Source organism: Psammomys obesus, unplaced genomic scaffold (assembly GCF_907164565.1).
Source record: "Psammomys obesus unplaced genomic scaffold, mPsaObe1.curated_primary_1811, whole genome shotgun sequence".
Classification (NCBI taxonomy): Eukaryota; Metazoa; Chordata; class Mammalia; order Rodentia; family Muridae; genus Psammomys; species Psammomys obesus.
Window position 1 is genome coordinate 6,551,351 of NW_026596039.1, and position 13,701 is coordinate 6,565,051.

The 13,701-nt window shown below is 52.6% G+C and overlaps 1 protein-coding gene across 28 annotated transcripts in view; it reads right to left on the reverse strand.

The window, feature by feature from the left end:
* Positions 1-2: 2 nt before the first annotated feature.
* Positions 3-13,701, reverse strand: part of Phldb1 (pleckstrin homology like domain family B member 1) — a 47,478-nt gene continuing 33,779 nt past the window's right edge. For 7 of the 28 annotated variants that reach the window (XM_055622188.1, XM_055622191.1, XM_055622199.1 and 4 more), the window contains 11 exons: positions 13,333-13,473; positions 13,107-13,209; positions 12,628-12,672; positions 11,723-12,017; positions 11,516-11,639; positions 9,338-9,484; positions 7,525-7,641; positions 7,165-7,267; positions 2,250-2,335; positions 2,081-2,113; positions 3-1,373 (listed from right to left, as the gene is read on the reverse strand). In XM_055622188.1, coding sequence (XP_055478163.1) covers positions 1,233-1,373; positions 2,081-2,113; positions 2,250-2,335; positions 7,165-7,267; positions 7,525-7,641; positions 9,338-9,484; positions 11,516-11,639; positions 11,723-12,017; positions 12,628-12,672; positions 13,107-13,209; positions 13,333-13,473 — 1,335 coding nt within the window. In that variant the 3' untranslated portion in view covers positions 3-1,232. The remainder of the gene's footprint in view (positions 1,374-2,080; positions 2,114-2,249; positions 2,336-7,164; positions 7,268-7,524; positions 7,642-9,337; positions 9,485-11,515; positions 11,640-11,722; positions 12,018-12,627; positions 12,673-13,106; positions 13,210-13,332; positions 13,474-13,701) is intronic. The other 21 variants (XM_055622211.1, XM_055622205.1, XM_055622196.1 and 18 more) reach the window with 7 other exon arrangements.

A 13,701-nucleotide genomic window follows, 5' to 3' on the forward strand; every position in this document is an offset into this window, starting at 1 on the left:
CGTACATAGTCAAAATGCTTTTATTGTTCTGCTGAAATGCTTACAAATACTGCAAAACACCCAGCCAGGCCCAGCAACCATGGGCCCAGTGCTGGGGAGGGCCGGGAAGGTGGCTTAGTGTTAAGGCGCAAAGGCTGAGGCCAGCCAGCTGGAGACTTGATCCTCGGCTCTCCTTTCCCATCGCTCTTGGGAGACTGAAGGGAGGGTGCTGCAGCTCAGGGCCTCTGCTTCTGCCCTCCCCACCCCCAACTCAGGCTTCTCTCTGGGCGCCCAGAAAGAAGGGCTATCGGGAACTGGCCCTGTCAGAATGGGAGGACAGCCCTCTCAGCTTCCTCTCCCCTCAGTGCTGCTGTTCTTCTGGTCTTGGATCCCCGGAAATCATCCCTTCTGGCTCTAAGCAAGGCACAGTGGAAGGGAGAGGGCTGGACTGGGGGCTGGAGATACACTGCAGCAGAGAGGTATCCGTCTCCTCTCACCACATGACATGCCCCCAGGCCTGGGTCAGAGAGATGATGGCACATACCCTCATGTGGCCCACAGCTGAAGCAGTGGGCAGAGCCACAGTGTGGCCATGGCAATTAGTGTGTAACCATGGTGATGAAGCAGTCACCACGGAAACGACGAGGATGGGTTTGCAACACGACATGGGGCTGGACCTCAAGGATGACACCTGAGGTCTCTGGTCCTTGAGCAAAGTAGTGAAAACTATGGAGGCGCTCAAACGAGGAGGCAGAACAGGGATGGAGGTGCAGGCCTGAGCTGCTTCCCAACTCTACCCGTGGTTCTGCTCAGTTCCCCCCAGGCCCCTGCAGAAGTGTGGGATGAGAAGGGGATCTTTGGCAGATTCTGGTACCATAGTTTGTCCTTTACAAAGAGAAAAGCTGGGGTGAGCAGGTGTCAGGACAGAGCTGAGAGGCCAGTTCTGCGACACTCTTCAGCCTGCTGGACCCAGGAGGGAACTCTGCACTTTTGGGCTCCCAGGAGGTAACAAGGCCTCCCCCTCTTCCTTTCCACTCTGCTCCATCTTTAGGGACCGGAGCCTAGTTCTCAAGCACCAAACTCCTTACAGAACAATTAGTCTTCTTGCACAAAAGCCCTGGGGTACTCTACGACATCCTGAGCCTCTGTGACCCAGTACCCAGGGTGCCACTGTCTCCAGGGACAAGCAGAGCAGCAAGTGGCAGGGCATGGGGTCCTGGGGCTGACCTGGGGACCCAGGAGGTGCCTGGTAGTTAGTTCATAAACTGAGTGTAGCCCTCGGCTCCGGTGACAATGACATCCATCCAGATGCGCATGGCCTCTGCGGACGGGGCCACCATGTAGTACAGCCGGTCATGGGTCTTCACACAGAAGGTGAGGGCTGGATTCGGACTCTGCAAGGCAGGACAGGAAGTGCTAAGATGGGGAGGGGGGGGTCCATGCCCAGTTACCTGCCTAGCCTGCTTTTCTCCTCAAAAGTCCCCCAGGAAGCCCTGAACTTAAGGCCAAGTCTCAAACAGGCCAGAGCCTGGTCCTCAAGGGTCCAGAGGTTTGCGTTCTAACACAAACTAGTACTAGGCTCTCTAACCCTTGCAACTGCAACAGGGGTATACCTCAGTTCCAAAGTTAACACAAGAGAATCTGTCAGAAGTGTTGTCCCAGCGAGAACCAGATTCTCCTCTACGCCAAAAAGTGGCAGGAAAAGGCTGTAAGTAGGATGTTGGCGCAGACCACAGAGGGACAGAGGTCAGGGTTGGGGGGGGGCTGGCAAGAGAGAGGGCAACTTTGCATAAGGCTGGCTCAGCCTCTAACACATCCTTTTCTCAAGTTGCCCTCTCCAAGCTAGTGCCTGCACATCCCCCTACTACCCCTTTAATTCCCTTGTCCGTACTGTCTGTGCCCTCAGAGCTACACCAGCCGTCCTGGCCTGAGAGGGAGGCAACAAGTGGGCTCCAATCCACAGGAGCTCCTTGCTCTCTCCTCTCTCTGGCCTGGAGCAAGTTAGAGGGATGGAGGAGGGGGTCAGGGGTCAGGGGTCAGAGGGCACAGGAGCTGTTAATACAAGTAGTTCTGGTTATTGGCAATGTGGGGTTGAGGGTACCTCAGTCACCATAGTGAAGTGGAAAAACCTTTTCTGGGAGGGGGAGAGGAAGAAAGGAAGAGAAAACTGGTAAAGAGGGAGAGCGAAGGGCAGGCTGGGCAGAACACCACTGCGACACCCCTTCCTGGTGGCTATCCCTGTAGCCTCGCGCTGGACAGCCCTGCCTCACCTTGGCTGCGCTGCGCAGGTGGTCATAGTACACTTCCTCGATGGCCTGGAAGTAGATGACCCCCTTCAGCTTCGTTTCATGTTTGTCTGCAAAAGAAGGAGGGCCGGGCTGAGTGGGACAGAGCATGGGGTGCCCTGAGCCTGAGGCCACTTCCTCAACTGGGGAGTGGCTTACAGTCTTGGCCTCTAAGACTCCAAAATGGAGTCTAAGAGAGTACCCTAAAGATAATGTAGATGAGAACTCTGTTGAGATGCGATCTACCACAAGACAACAAACATTACAGAACTGGCAAGAAGCGTTAGGAATGAAGGTGGGAGCAGAACTGTTATGGATACGTTGACCACATCGATCAAACAGGGCACTTGGAACCCTAGCAATCTGCTCAAGCAGGATGATCTTGAGCTCCAGGCCAGCCTAAGTGACATATTAAGTAGTATCTCTAAAAGAATTACATTTTAAATATAAACATAAATAATAAATAAATTAGAAAGACCTTGACCTCAGCACTAAGGAGGCAGAGGCAGGTGGAACTCAGAGGCCAGCCTGGTTTACCCAGTAAGTTCTGGGCCAGACGGAGGCTGCATAAATGAGATCTTGGATCAATAAACAGGCAAACAACAACAAAAATTAGTTTACCTGAGGTATAGAACAGATTTACAATAGTCCCACTAAAAAGTTAGACTTGACCACGTCATGGAATATTACATAGCTGATGTTATATAAGATGGCACAGACTCTGTGTGTGTATGGTATATACGCATACGTGTGAGGATGTGCCCGCCCGTGTACACTCCAGAGGCCAGAGGAAGACGCCACTCTCTGCCATACTCCCTTGAGACAGGTCTCTCACTGAACCTGGAGCTGGGGTGCCGCCAGCAAACCTCAGCATTCCCTCTGTCTCCATCCATCACAGCGCCGAGGTGACAGATACGCATGGGGCACTGAGTACGGGGATTCGCACCCAGGTCTCATGCTTGAACAGCAAGTGTTCTTACCCACGAGGCCATCTCCACAGCCCCAAGAAACACCTGATACAGGTGTGGGCATCTGTCAAATGCACCAAGTGTAAGTATAGAGTTGGAGCTCTATCTGAAACCAAAAGATGGCTAAGACACCTTGAGAGGCAAACAGGAGAATATTTTAGCTTCCGCCGGGGATAAGAGTGTTGTTCATCTGAACGTGTGCTCACCTATAATCCCCGAATTTGAGAAACACAGGCAAGAGGATAAAGAGTTCAAGGTCAGTTCCGACTACACAGTGAGCTTTAGGCCAATGTGGGTTACACGAGACAGTATCTCACTAAAAGAAGAAGAAGAAAGAAAAAGGAAAAGCTCCTATTACCCATATTACTTGGTGGAGACAAGCTTTTTCAAATTTTTTAATACATACAGATGTCTACCTCATGTTATTAAAGGAGAGAAGGAACGCTGGAGGGCTACAGCTCCATTGGTAACATGCATGCCTAGCAGACACAGAGCCCTGGGGTACAATCCGACCATCACGAACCCCCAGCATGATGGCGGCTGGAGAGTTAGATAGCTCAGCAGTGAAGAGCACCCACATCAGAAAGCTCACAAAACACCGGGAATGGCAGCTCCAGAGCATCGGTGCCTCCGCAGGCACCTGCACACGCGCATATATGTGTGTGTGTGTGTGTGTGTGTGTGTGTATACATATATGTATGTATGTATGAATGTATGTACGTATGTATACCTTTAAATTACTTTTTAATCTTAAAAGAAAATACAGGCATGGCGCTTCACACCGGAAGCCCCAGAACTTGGGAAGTAGAGGCAGGAAGATTAGAAATCCAGGGGTTATTATCACCAACATAGCAAATTCAAGGCCAGCACGGGCTATAGGATAGTCTGTCTCAAAGAGGAAAACACAGGCAACAGAAGGAAGCAGCCACAGAGCTAGGGAGCATGCAGCTCAGTGGCAGAGCACTTCTCTTGAAGCACAAAGCTGTAGGTCTGATTCCCCAGCGGGGGTTGGGGAGGGAGGAACAGGGAGCTACGGAGGACAGACGTACACTGAGCCCCACTGGGCTCCTCAAGGCTTTCTGCTCATTCATGTGAGTAGCATGTAGGATACACACAGCATACAACATTCAGGGCGGCTGCAGGGAGGAGGGTGAATTGTCAGGGCAGGGATGACCCACTTGGTATGAAAGAAGGGGAGCAGCTGATGACAATCACAGACCACATGGTACAACTGCCACCCTCTGCCACCAGCCTACGGGAGATGGCCATGCCAGTCACTGAACGCAGAAGCGACAGCTATTCGTAAGCTCTTCCCATGGGTCCCTCCCCATACTCCAGGTTACTTCAGGCCCAGATCCCTGCCCCAGCCTCCGGCCCTGCCACTCATCTGCCCCGATGCTGACTGACCAGCTTTGGAAGCTTCAGTGCCTCAGCACACAACTCTCTCTGATGGTTCCTTTGGGGAACCGGCTGCCTCTGGGTCCTGGCACAGACTGATGCCAACACATCTCTCCCACTTGTCTCACAACCTCCTCCACGCTGGGTTCTGTGGAGTCAGCTGAGCTTCTCACTGTGCCCTCAGCAGACCCACTCTTTATACTCTTCCCACCCACAAGGTTGGCAAACTCCTAAGCAACCTTCGAAACCCGCTTCCGACCACTCCAACACACCATCACGATCCTCAGCATGGAACTCGAACACCAACTCTGAGCCTCTGTTATCCACACCTATGTCCTCCTGCGAGGGCAATGGCTACGTGCCAGGCACAGACAGGTGCTCAGCCATTGCAGAATGACCGAATCCTAGGTACTGGCATCCGGCAAGAAATCACAAACTTTCTGCTGGGAAGCTACACCTTGGTGAGAAGGTTCAGGCGCACAGCCTAGTCGCCTGCCAGCGAGGCTCGGAGCTCAGGAGTACCCCGCCACATCTGAGGGTGTTAAGAAGAGTGTCAACGATAGGAGCACATTCAGAGCATCCACCAGGGTCTGGCATGAAACTCGGCACCTGTTGCTACAGCATTACACACTGGGCTGATGTGGCACAGCAGGCAGGGGTGACTACCGGGATGCTGAGGAGGGCGGGAACCACTCCAGGGAAGGTGGAATGCCTGAAGGGTTCACCCAGGTTAATCTCTGAGGGGATTTCCTGTAGAAAGGAGGAGGGTGCCGGTCCAACAGGCAAGCCACACCCAGGTCCTGGTGTAGCCTTACACCCATCTCGACATTTCCTCCTTTGACATAGAAACCTGGCCACCCTCCAGTGGTGTCCCAACCCCCTTCCTCTATCCCTGGAAATAGTAACAGGCTCCTGCCCACACTCTGTCCCGCCCACCTATCCTTGGTCTTGTGCAATCTGGCTTCCGCCTCCTTGCATGGTGGAAAACGTCTCCACAAATCTCAGTCTTGGAGTCAAATGGCCCTTGGCTGCATCACTCTTGGCCTTCTGGCAACATCCATCATTGCTGGTGACACCTTGGGCTTACAAATGTCTGTTCCCTTGGCCAGCTTCCTTCTCTGTTTCCGCTGCCCGCCTAAACGTGGTCTCCTTTTGTTTCACAGACATGAAGCGAGATCACATTTGCCAAGTGCCAGCCCAGCACCTGGCACGAAGTCAGAGCCAGCTTCCTGCTTCCTGCCCTTCTGCCTCTGCTGGTCTCTCTTCCTGCCTCTTCCCCACAAGTGGCTGCCTCTCCCCTCTGCTCTGTCTCGTCGTTGCTGTGAGACCTTGGGCAAAGGCTTTCTGAGCCCCACTTTCCTTATACATAAAGTAGGTGAAAATATAGCGCTTTGGCAAAAGTTAGATGAGCGGCCACATGAAGAGTACTGACCACTCAGGTGTTTGATGGACAGGACCTAAATTGGCTGTGATTATTACTCTAAGACATTTAATGAGGGTCTGCCTCCTGGACCTGGCTGGACACACCTCAGCCTCAGCAGGTCTGAAGTGGAGCTCCGCTTCCAAGCTGAAAAGGTCCTTCTCATGTCCCAGTCTAGCTATACCCAGGCTTCTGTCTCTCCACATCCAGGACCCACGGTGATAGAGGAAGGACCAAGTGGGTAAAAGTTAAGAGGGGCAAGCAAGATACTGGGCCTGGGCATTCATGACCCAGAAGCTGTCCCCTTTCCAGGCTCTTGCCAGGACTACTTCCCCCAGCTTTGTAGGTGGTAGGGCTGAGTGACTGGCAGGCAGGTGTGGCACGTTACCCAGCTGAGGCACTTAAGATCAATTCAAAGCCCCTCACACCTTTCTTGTCTCTTGGCCAATACGACCAGCAATGCTCCAGAAAGGCGCACCGTGAAGAAAAGACAACCGGCCCACAATGCACAGCAAATTCATGTTGTGCACAGGACTGCTGTCACTGTTCAGCCTGGCCTTTGCTGACTAGAAGGCCACAGGGCACCTCAAGCTCCAAGTGGGATAGTCTAAAGGTATTTTGGGGATGGGAGTCTATGCCAGGGACTGGGTAAGGAAGAGGGAGAGCAGGGTGATAGGGTCCCTTTCATCCAGGAGTCCTTGAAACTTAAGTGATCTCCTTGAAGTCTCTGAGGGAGATCAAGGGGAAGTTCACAGCCCAGATTTTGCACCCTGTCAGCAAATTCACTCACTATATTTATTTACTTTACTCTCTGCTGAGCATCTGCCTTCCTGACTTACGCACCAAGGGAGAAAGTGTGGGTGCTTGGTTGTCACCAGAACTTAAAGCAGGGACTGGAGTTTATTAGACGCTCAACAACACTACGAAATGAACGAAGAAATGAATGAATGTGAACCAGGTACTCTACATTTTCAGGGGTGGGATGCCAAAGCCCACCAGAGCCTCTAGCCCTTTGCTGGAAACTTGGCCTCCCTCTAGCAGACGAGCCAACCCAGCTGCTGATGCCCAGGGGTCCCCGCCCTGATGGGCCCAAGGGCGGCTCGTGGGAACTCACCCACATAATAGGAAAGGGTGCGCTTCAGCCGATCAAAGACAAACCAGCGCTTCTTCCACGATTTAATCTTGCCACCCATCTTGATCAAGTAGCCACGGCAGACCTGATGGGGAGCAACAGTGAGGAGGTACCTGAACATGAAGCCGAGCCTTCCTCACCAAGCAGCTCCTTCAGTCTGGGCCATCGCCTGTGTCTGCATTTGCAGAGGCCATTCCCAGGCCGCACAGAGGTGCTGAGACAGTCCTGACTATGTTGGGACAGTGTGAAGCCAAGTTCCACAACCCCCGGAGCTGCTTCTGACTATGAGGGGGCCCCTCCCCTTCTTCCCACCCCCCTCCTCCCCCCACGTAGATCTGGTACCTTGCTGCTAAGCACCACATGGAGGCAGGTGTCTACCCCGTGGCCTGACGACTCTATGTGGGTCTTCAAGTCAAAGTCCTCTTTCCGGTTGGGCAGATAGCGTGTAAGAGGTCGTGCCTGGGGAAAAGGCGCAGGGACAGCAGGGTTATTTCTGTTCTCTCCTCATTCCCTTGTTCTTGCTCCTGTGCTTCAGTCCTAAACCTGTCACAACTTCACACCAACCCCTCTTGACTCCTGTGGTGGTCCCTGGCGTCACAGGACCTGTGACCAGGGTGGAGGCCTAGCATGCCTGTGCTGGCTCATCTAGGCCCAGGCAAGATGCTACTCAGCTCCTTGCCTCAGTTCTGCCGCCTATGACCATGACACAGTCATGGCTGTCTTCTTGCCCACTCCCGCCTTCCCGATAGAATGAACGAAAGCGGCCAGATGTGAACATGTCCTGGGAAAACAAGGCCCGTGGGAGAGTCGTGCTCTAGGGGTGGGATACAGTTTGGCAGATGTGCACCTCCCCACAGTCTCAAGGCCCTGGGTTCCATCCTCAGTATCAAAAGACAAACAGAGCTGGCAGGATGGCTCAGTGGGTAGAGGAGCCCGCTGCCAAGCAGGATAACCTGAATCAATTCCTGGGACTCACATGGTAGGTGACAATCTCACAAACTGTTCTCTGACCTCTGCACGCACACCAACCCCCTCCCATACACTAAATACATAATACAATTAAAGAGATAAGAGAGGCAGAGAAACCTCTTTTAAAAAGATAAATAAATAAATGAATAAAACAGAGATCTGCTCGGACTCTGTTCAGGCTACAGTCTTCTAGCTTTCCTATATGTAATACAATGACTACAAACCAGACAAACACTAAGGCCTACGCCATCGCCATTACTAATGAGAATTAGCCACCAACTGGAGTATTTCTCTACTCTTGCTTTTCCAGAAAAACCTTGAAATGTCACCTATCCTAACAATGTCACAAGTTACTTTAACACAAAATGTACAACTTGCAAAGAGAGGCAAAGATGGTTTGACCCTGTTCCCTCTCATTCCAGGCCTGAGCCTCAAAGATGGACCCTGGAGAAGTCTGAGGCGTGTTGGGAGCTGGGACAGAAAAGAGGAACGAGGCTTCTGATAAAGATTAGATCACTAAAGCAAAAAAAAACCCTCCAGAGCTCCTGATGGTTTTTCATTACTTTATGTGTATCAGTGTGTACCTGCTGTACATAGGTGTACCACACAGGGACATGCCCAACGAGGCCAGGAGGGGCACCAGGGCCCCCTAGAACTAGAGTTACAGCTGGTTGTGAGCCACTGTACGGTGTGCTGGGAACCGAACCTGAGTCCTCTGCAGAAATAGTAAGTGTGCTTAACAATTCAGCCATTTCTCCAGCCCCACTGGCAGGTTCTTGCCTTTCTTTCTAATTATGTTTTTGTTTTTTGAGACAGGGCTTCACTACGTGTGTGCGCCTCTCTCTCCATATATATATTTGTTATATATATAACAAATATAAATATATTTGTAGTGTTTGTCTAGATGTTTTTCTTTAGACCCTATCTGATTCTGGAGATATATATATATATATGTGGCCTGCCACAGCTTCACATCCCAGTAAACACATACGCACACCACACACACACACCACACACACTTCAACAAACCCTAGTGGGTCCGTTTTTTGTGGCCACAGAGTTCCAGGTAGAATTCCATCTGTGCTAAGCCCACAGCAATCTTATCTGGAGAACAGACAGTCCAGCAGAGGGGCCTGGGATCTCCTGCCTCCTTCATACCCCTCATCACCCAGCCCCACCGACCCACCTGGGAAAACTGTTTCTCTCGAAGCTTGACTTCCTTCTCCACCAACTGCTGCCTGCGGGCGCTCTCACTCTGCAGCCTCCGTTCCACTTGCTCCCGCCTCCGCCGTTCCTCCTCCAGGGCCTGCCTCCGGAGCTCCATCTCCCGCTCCTGCCCACAAAGCCAGGGGTCAGTGCCCTCAAGTCCGGCCAGAGCTGCAGAGGCACTAACCCTGGACAATGGTCTGGCTGAGCAAGCAAGTCCTCACAGGCCACCCTCTCCCAGGTTCTCCCAGGTCACGGCTCCATGGGTCGCAACCCAACAAAATCCCTTATGCTTTTGAAGCCTCAGCTACCTCATTAGAAAAATGGGCTTCAACACACCTGCTTCTGGGAGTGGGTAAAAATTCAAAGAGGTCAGATACACCATCACATTCCAGCACAAAAATAGCACACAGTAAAGCAGGGGTCTTGTGTGACTTTCTTTTATTGAGACAGTGTCTCATGGAACTCTGGCTGGCCTAGAACTCTTTATGTAGACCAGGCTGGCCTCTCAGAGATCCTCCCGCCTTGGCCTCCCAAGTGCTGGGATTAGAAGCGTGCAATACCACACCCAGTTATAATTTAGAAAGAAATTATTGTATTTTTATTTGTGTATGTGTGTGTTCCAAGCAGGTCCACAGAGGCTAAAAGAGGGTGTCAGATCCCTGGGACCTGGAGTCATACTTATTTGTGACGTGGGTGCTAGGAAGCAAACTGTGGCCTTGTCAAAGAAAGACAAGCCCTCTTCACTGCTGAACCATCTCTCCCACCCCAGGCTCTCATAACTATGTGAATTCCTAGAACATGCGCTATTTAGCCACTGTTCTTGACAACTGGTACACACAGTTCTTTCCCAATTACTGACTTAATAAGGTTCATTAAAACTACATGTAAGATTTATTGTTGAATTTTAAACTTAATAGGCAAAAATATTAGAGATTAAGGTCACAACTGAACTCCATGTTTTGTTTTTGGTTTTTCAAGACAGGGTTTCTCTGTGTGGCCTTGGATGTCGTGAATTTGCTTTGCAGACCAGGCTGGCTCAAACTCAGAGATCTGCCTGCCTCTGACTCTCCAAATGCTGGGATTACAGGTGTGTGCCACAGCCCCGGAATAACTTTGTGTGCCCTAATCAGTATAGACCTCTGCACTATTTTTTTTTTTTTTTTTTTTTTTTTTTTTTTGTTACAGCTCAAAACTTAGCCTATCTCCTGCTTTCTCTCCAGGAGAGGCTTACCAATTTCTCTTAATTTGTGTAAATAACACAGAGACATCCTTTTTAGCTGGTCCTCCATCCATATGGTCAGTCCTCCACTTGTTTTACTTCCTGTGATCCCTGGGTTCTACTTCCAGTATTTCAATCAAGAGATTGACAGGGTTTTTACTGTTGTTTAGTTGTTGGTTTTGGGTTTTCTGAGACAGAGTTTCTCTGTGTAGCCCTGGCTGTCCTGGAACTCGCTTTGTACATAAGGCTGGCCTCGAACTCGCATCTGATTGCTTCTGCCTTCCAAGCTCTAGCATCAAAGTTGCGCACCACCATACCTGGTTGACACACATGCTGTTTGTTTGTTTGTTTAAAGGCATTGCTTGACCTCAGAAGTTTGAGGCTAGCAAGACCTCTATTTCAGGAAGGAAGGAAGGAAGGGAGAGAGGGAGGGAGGGAGGGAGGGGGAAAGGAAAGAAGGAGGAAATTAAAATGCAACGATAGAACACCTTCTGCACCTCTCTTTAACCTGCCACCTAGGCACCGATTTCCTCTGCCTACCTGTGCCCAGGACAGGGCCTTAGCCACCCCTCAGATTCCCCCAGCTTACACCTCTGCCCTGGTTTAGATAGCTGCCTTTTACTTATTTATTTTTTTTGTCCTCTACCTCAACCCCCACTTTTTGTTTTCCTGACTATTCCTAAGTAGAATGTCCCCCAACTTAGGTTCCCACAAGGTCCATAGAATTTGGCATGAGACTGGAGCTCCCCTAGCAGGAAACCTGTGCTCAGAAAAGGTGACAACTGCCCTGTGTTCTACAGGGTTGGGACGCTGTAGCCTGCCCAAGCCTCCCATGCCACTTTGAGAAATGCAAACTTTCCCTGCTTAGTTAAGGCGGGTGGAAGGGCCTGCGGTACAGCGCAGGCCCTGGAAGGCGGAGGGCAGCTCCGTGCTCACCACCTGCTGCCTCCTGGCTCCAGTCAGCCTCACCCTGGACTCCATGAGCCGGCTCTTCTCTGCGTGAGCTTCCTTCAGCATCTTCTCCATTTCCTCAATCTTGCCCATGTCCAGGCCACTGGCACTGGGAAGGGAAGGGGAAGAGAAGGCGTGTCAAGCGAGCTCAGGGGTATATGGCTGAGGCAGAGGGCTGGAGGGAGGAGGCACCTGGACATGTTGTCGGGGGAGCAGGCTGAGTTGCCTCCTGTAGAGATGCTGGTCTCCATGCTGTCTGAGCTCTCCAGGCTCAGGGTGTCGTAGGCATGTTCGCCCTCCTCCCCACGCTCCCTACCAGCTGGCAGGTGGTGCAGGATGGAATGGTGCATGAGTGCGGGGAAGCCGGAGGGGCCTGCTGGAAAGGGTGCTGCACCATGCAAGGCATCCCACTGGCACTGAGCCTCTGCTGCTGCTTTCTGCTTCAGCTCGGCCAGGCGCCGCCGCTGCTCCTCAATCACCTGGTGCCCTGCAGGAGGGACAGTGGCAGTCAAAGTGAGTTCCTCACTCTCCGGGGGAGGGACCACTGGCGCATCACAGACAGAGAGAGGAGGCAGGCAGGAATGGCTAACACAGAGCAGCCCCTACCCCACCGCTTCCTCGAAGTTCCCACAGCTCCGGACTTCGGCCCCGCCAACTGTGTGGTTGTGCAGGCCAGCGTCCGGAGTCTGACTTTCTGCATCCTGAGCATATGCAGGGCACCAGAACTGCCCTAGCTGTACCCAGGCAGCATGCCAGTCAGCTGTTCCAGCTCTCAACGGAGGCCTGTATAGACAGGGCACATGCACCCGCCATCTCTGTTGGGGAGGGAGGCAGGGAGCCGGTGGGAACCCTTGGAGGGCACAGGTCCCTGGCAATGCAGAAGCGAGCGCAGCCAGAGCAGGGGAGAGGGCAAAGAGACCTGGAAGCAGAGCTGAGGGCAACAGGGAGGTTAAGCTGGAAGGGAAGCCAGTCAGGCACCCCAGCCCAGCAAGGCCCGGGGGTATGCCGGCAGGCAGCAAAGCCTGGGCAGAACACACCATGCTCACGTCAGGGCAGGGGCTGCCTGGCCAAAGCAATATCCTGAACCAGTGCTCTACCTGCTGGGTCGTCAGGTGGGAGGGGCTCGGCAGGAGGTAAGTCGGCTGGTGTGGGGGGGCCCAGGGTAGAGGGTGCAGGAGAGAGACACAGAGGGGATAAGAGGAGAGAGAGGTACAGACATGGGCTTTCAAAACAACTGAAACACACACAGGCACAGGACTCCTGTCCAAAGAGCCAGTGTCTCAGGAAACCATTTCTAAAGGTCATTATCACATCCTCCCCCCTGCTTCCAACAGTCTACCCTACTTGGTCAACAAAACCTTCTTATTGGATGGGCTCTCTACGATGTCACAGGCCCTCAGACCCTTTATCCTGTCCTGGGGTCTTCTGAAAACTCCCAGGGAAGTCTATGAGATCTAAATCCTTTCTGCCCTTGTCCAGATCCCAATGACAGGAAACCTCTCCTGTGAGAGGGCCGAGCATGCGTGAGCTGACAGAGGATTGGAGGCAGGGGCAGGCTGGCACTACAGCCACTTACCCTTCTGCTGTAGGGCCAGCTGGCGCTTGGTCTCAATGTCCTGCAGTGTGGCTGCCAGGTTGCGAGGCAGGCTACTGGTGCCATTCTGAGCGAGCAGAGCACTCTGGGAGGGGGGGGTTGGTGGATGTAGGCATGCTAGTATTGAGGCTCAGCAGACCCCACCCACACTCCCAGCCACTCCCCAGCATGGTTATCTCCATCCCCGCCACCACACATGTCCTCAGACCTTTGGGGATGGGCTACGGCCCAGGGTAGCCACGCTGAGCTGTGAAGAAGAGGATGAGGAGCCTGAGGAGGAGGGGAGAGGGCCGCTACGGGTCCGGGGCAGAGGGCTGGCCGCCTCACCATCCATCTTGGAGCGGTAAACCTGGAGGTGAAAGACACTGCCCGGTGATTCCCCCAGCTCCCCGCTGGCTGCCACTTTGTACCACCTAACCCAGCTGTGATCCAAGGTATTACCCTGGCACAGGGCCTCTGAGACCTTCTGTCTCCAGCAGACAACAGTTGAGCGTCCTGAGCCAGAGCAGTGGGCAGATGCTACTGGCAACTGCCAAGCCTCCTTTCCTGGGCCTTTCCTCCCAGAGCTAATCTCCAG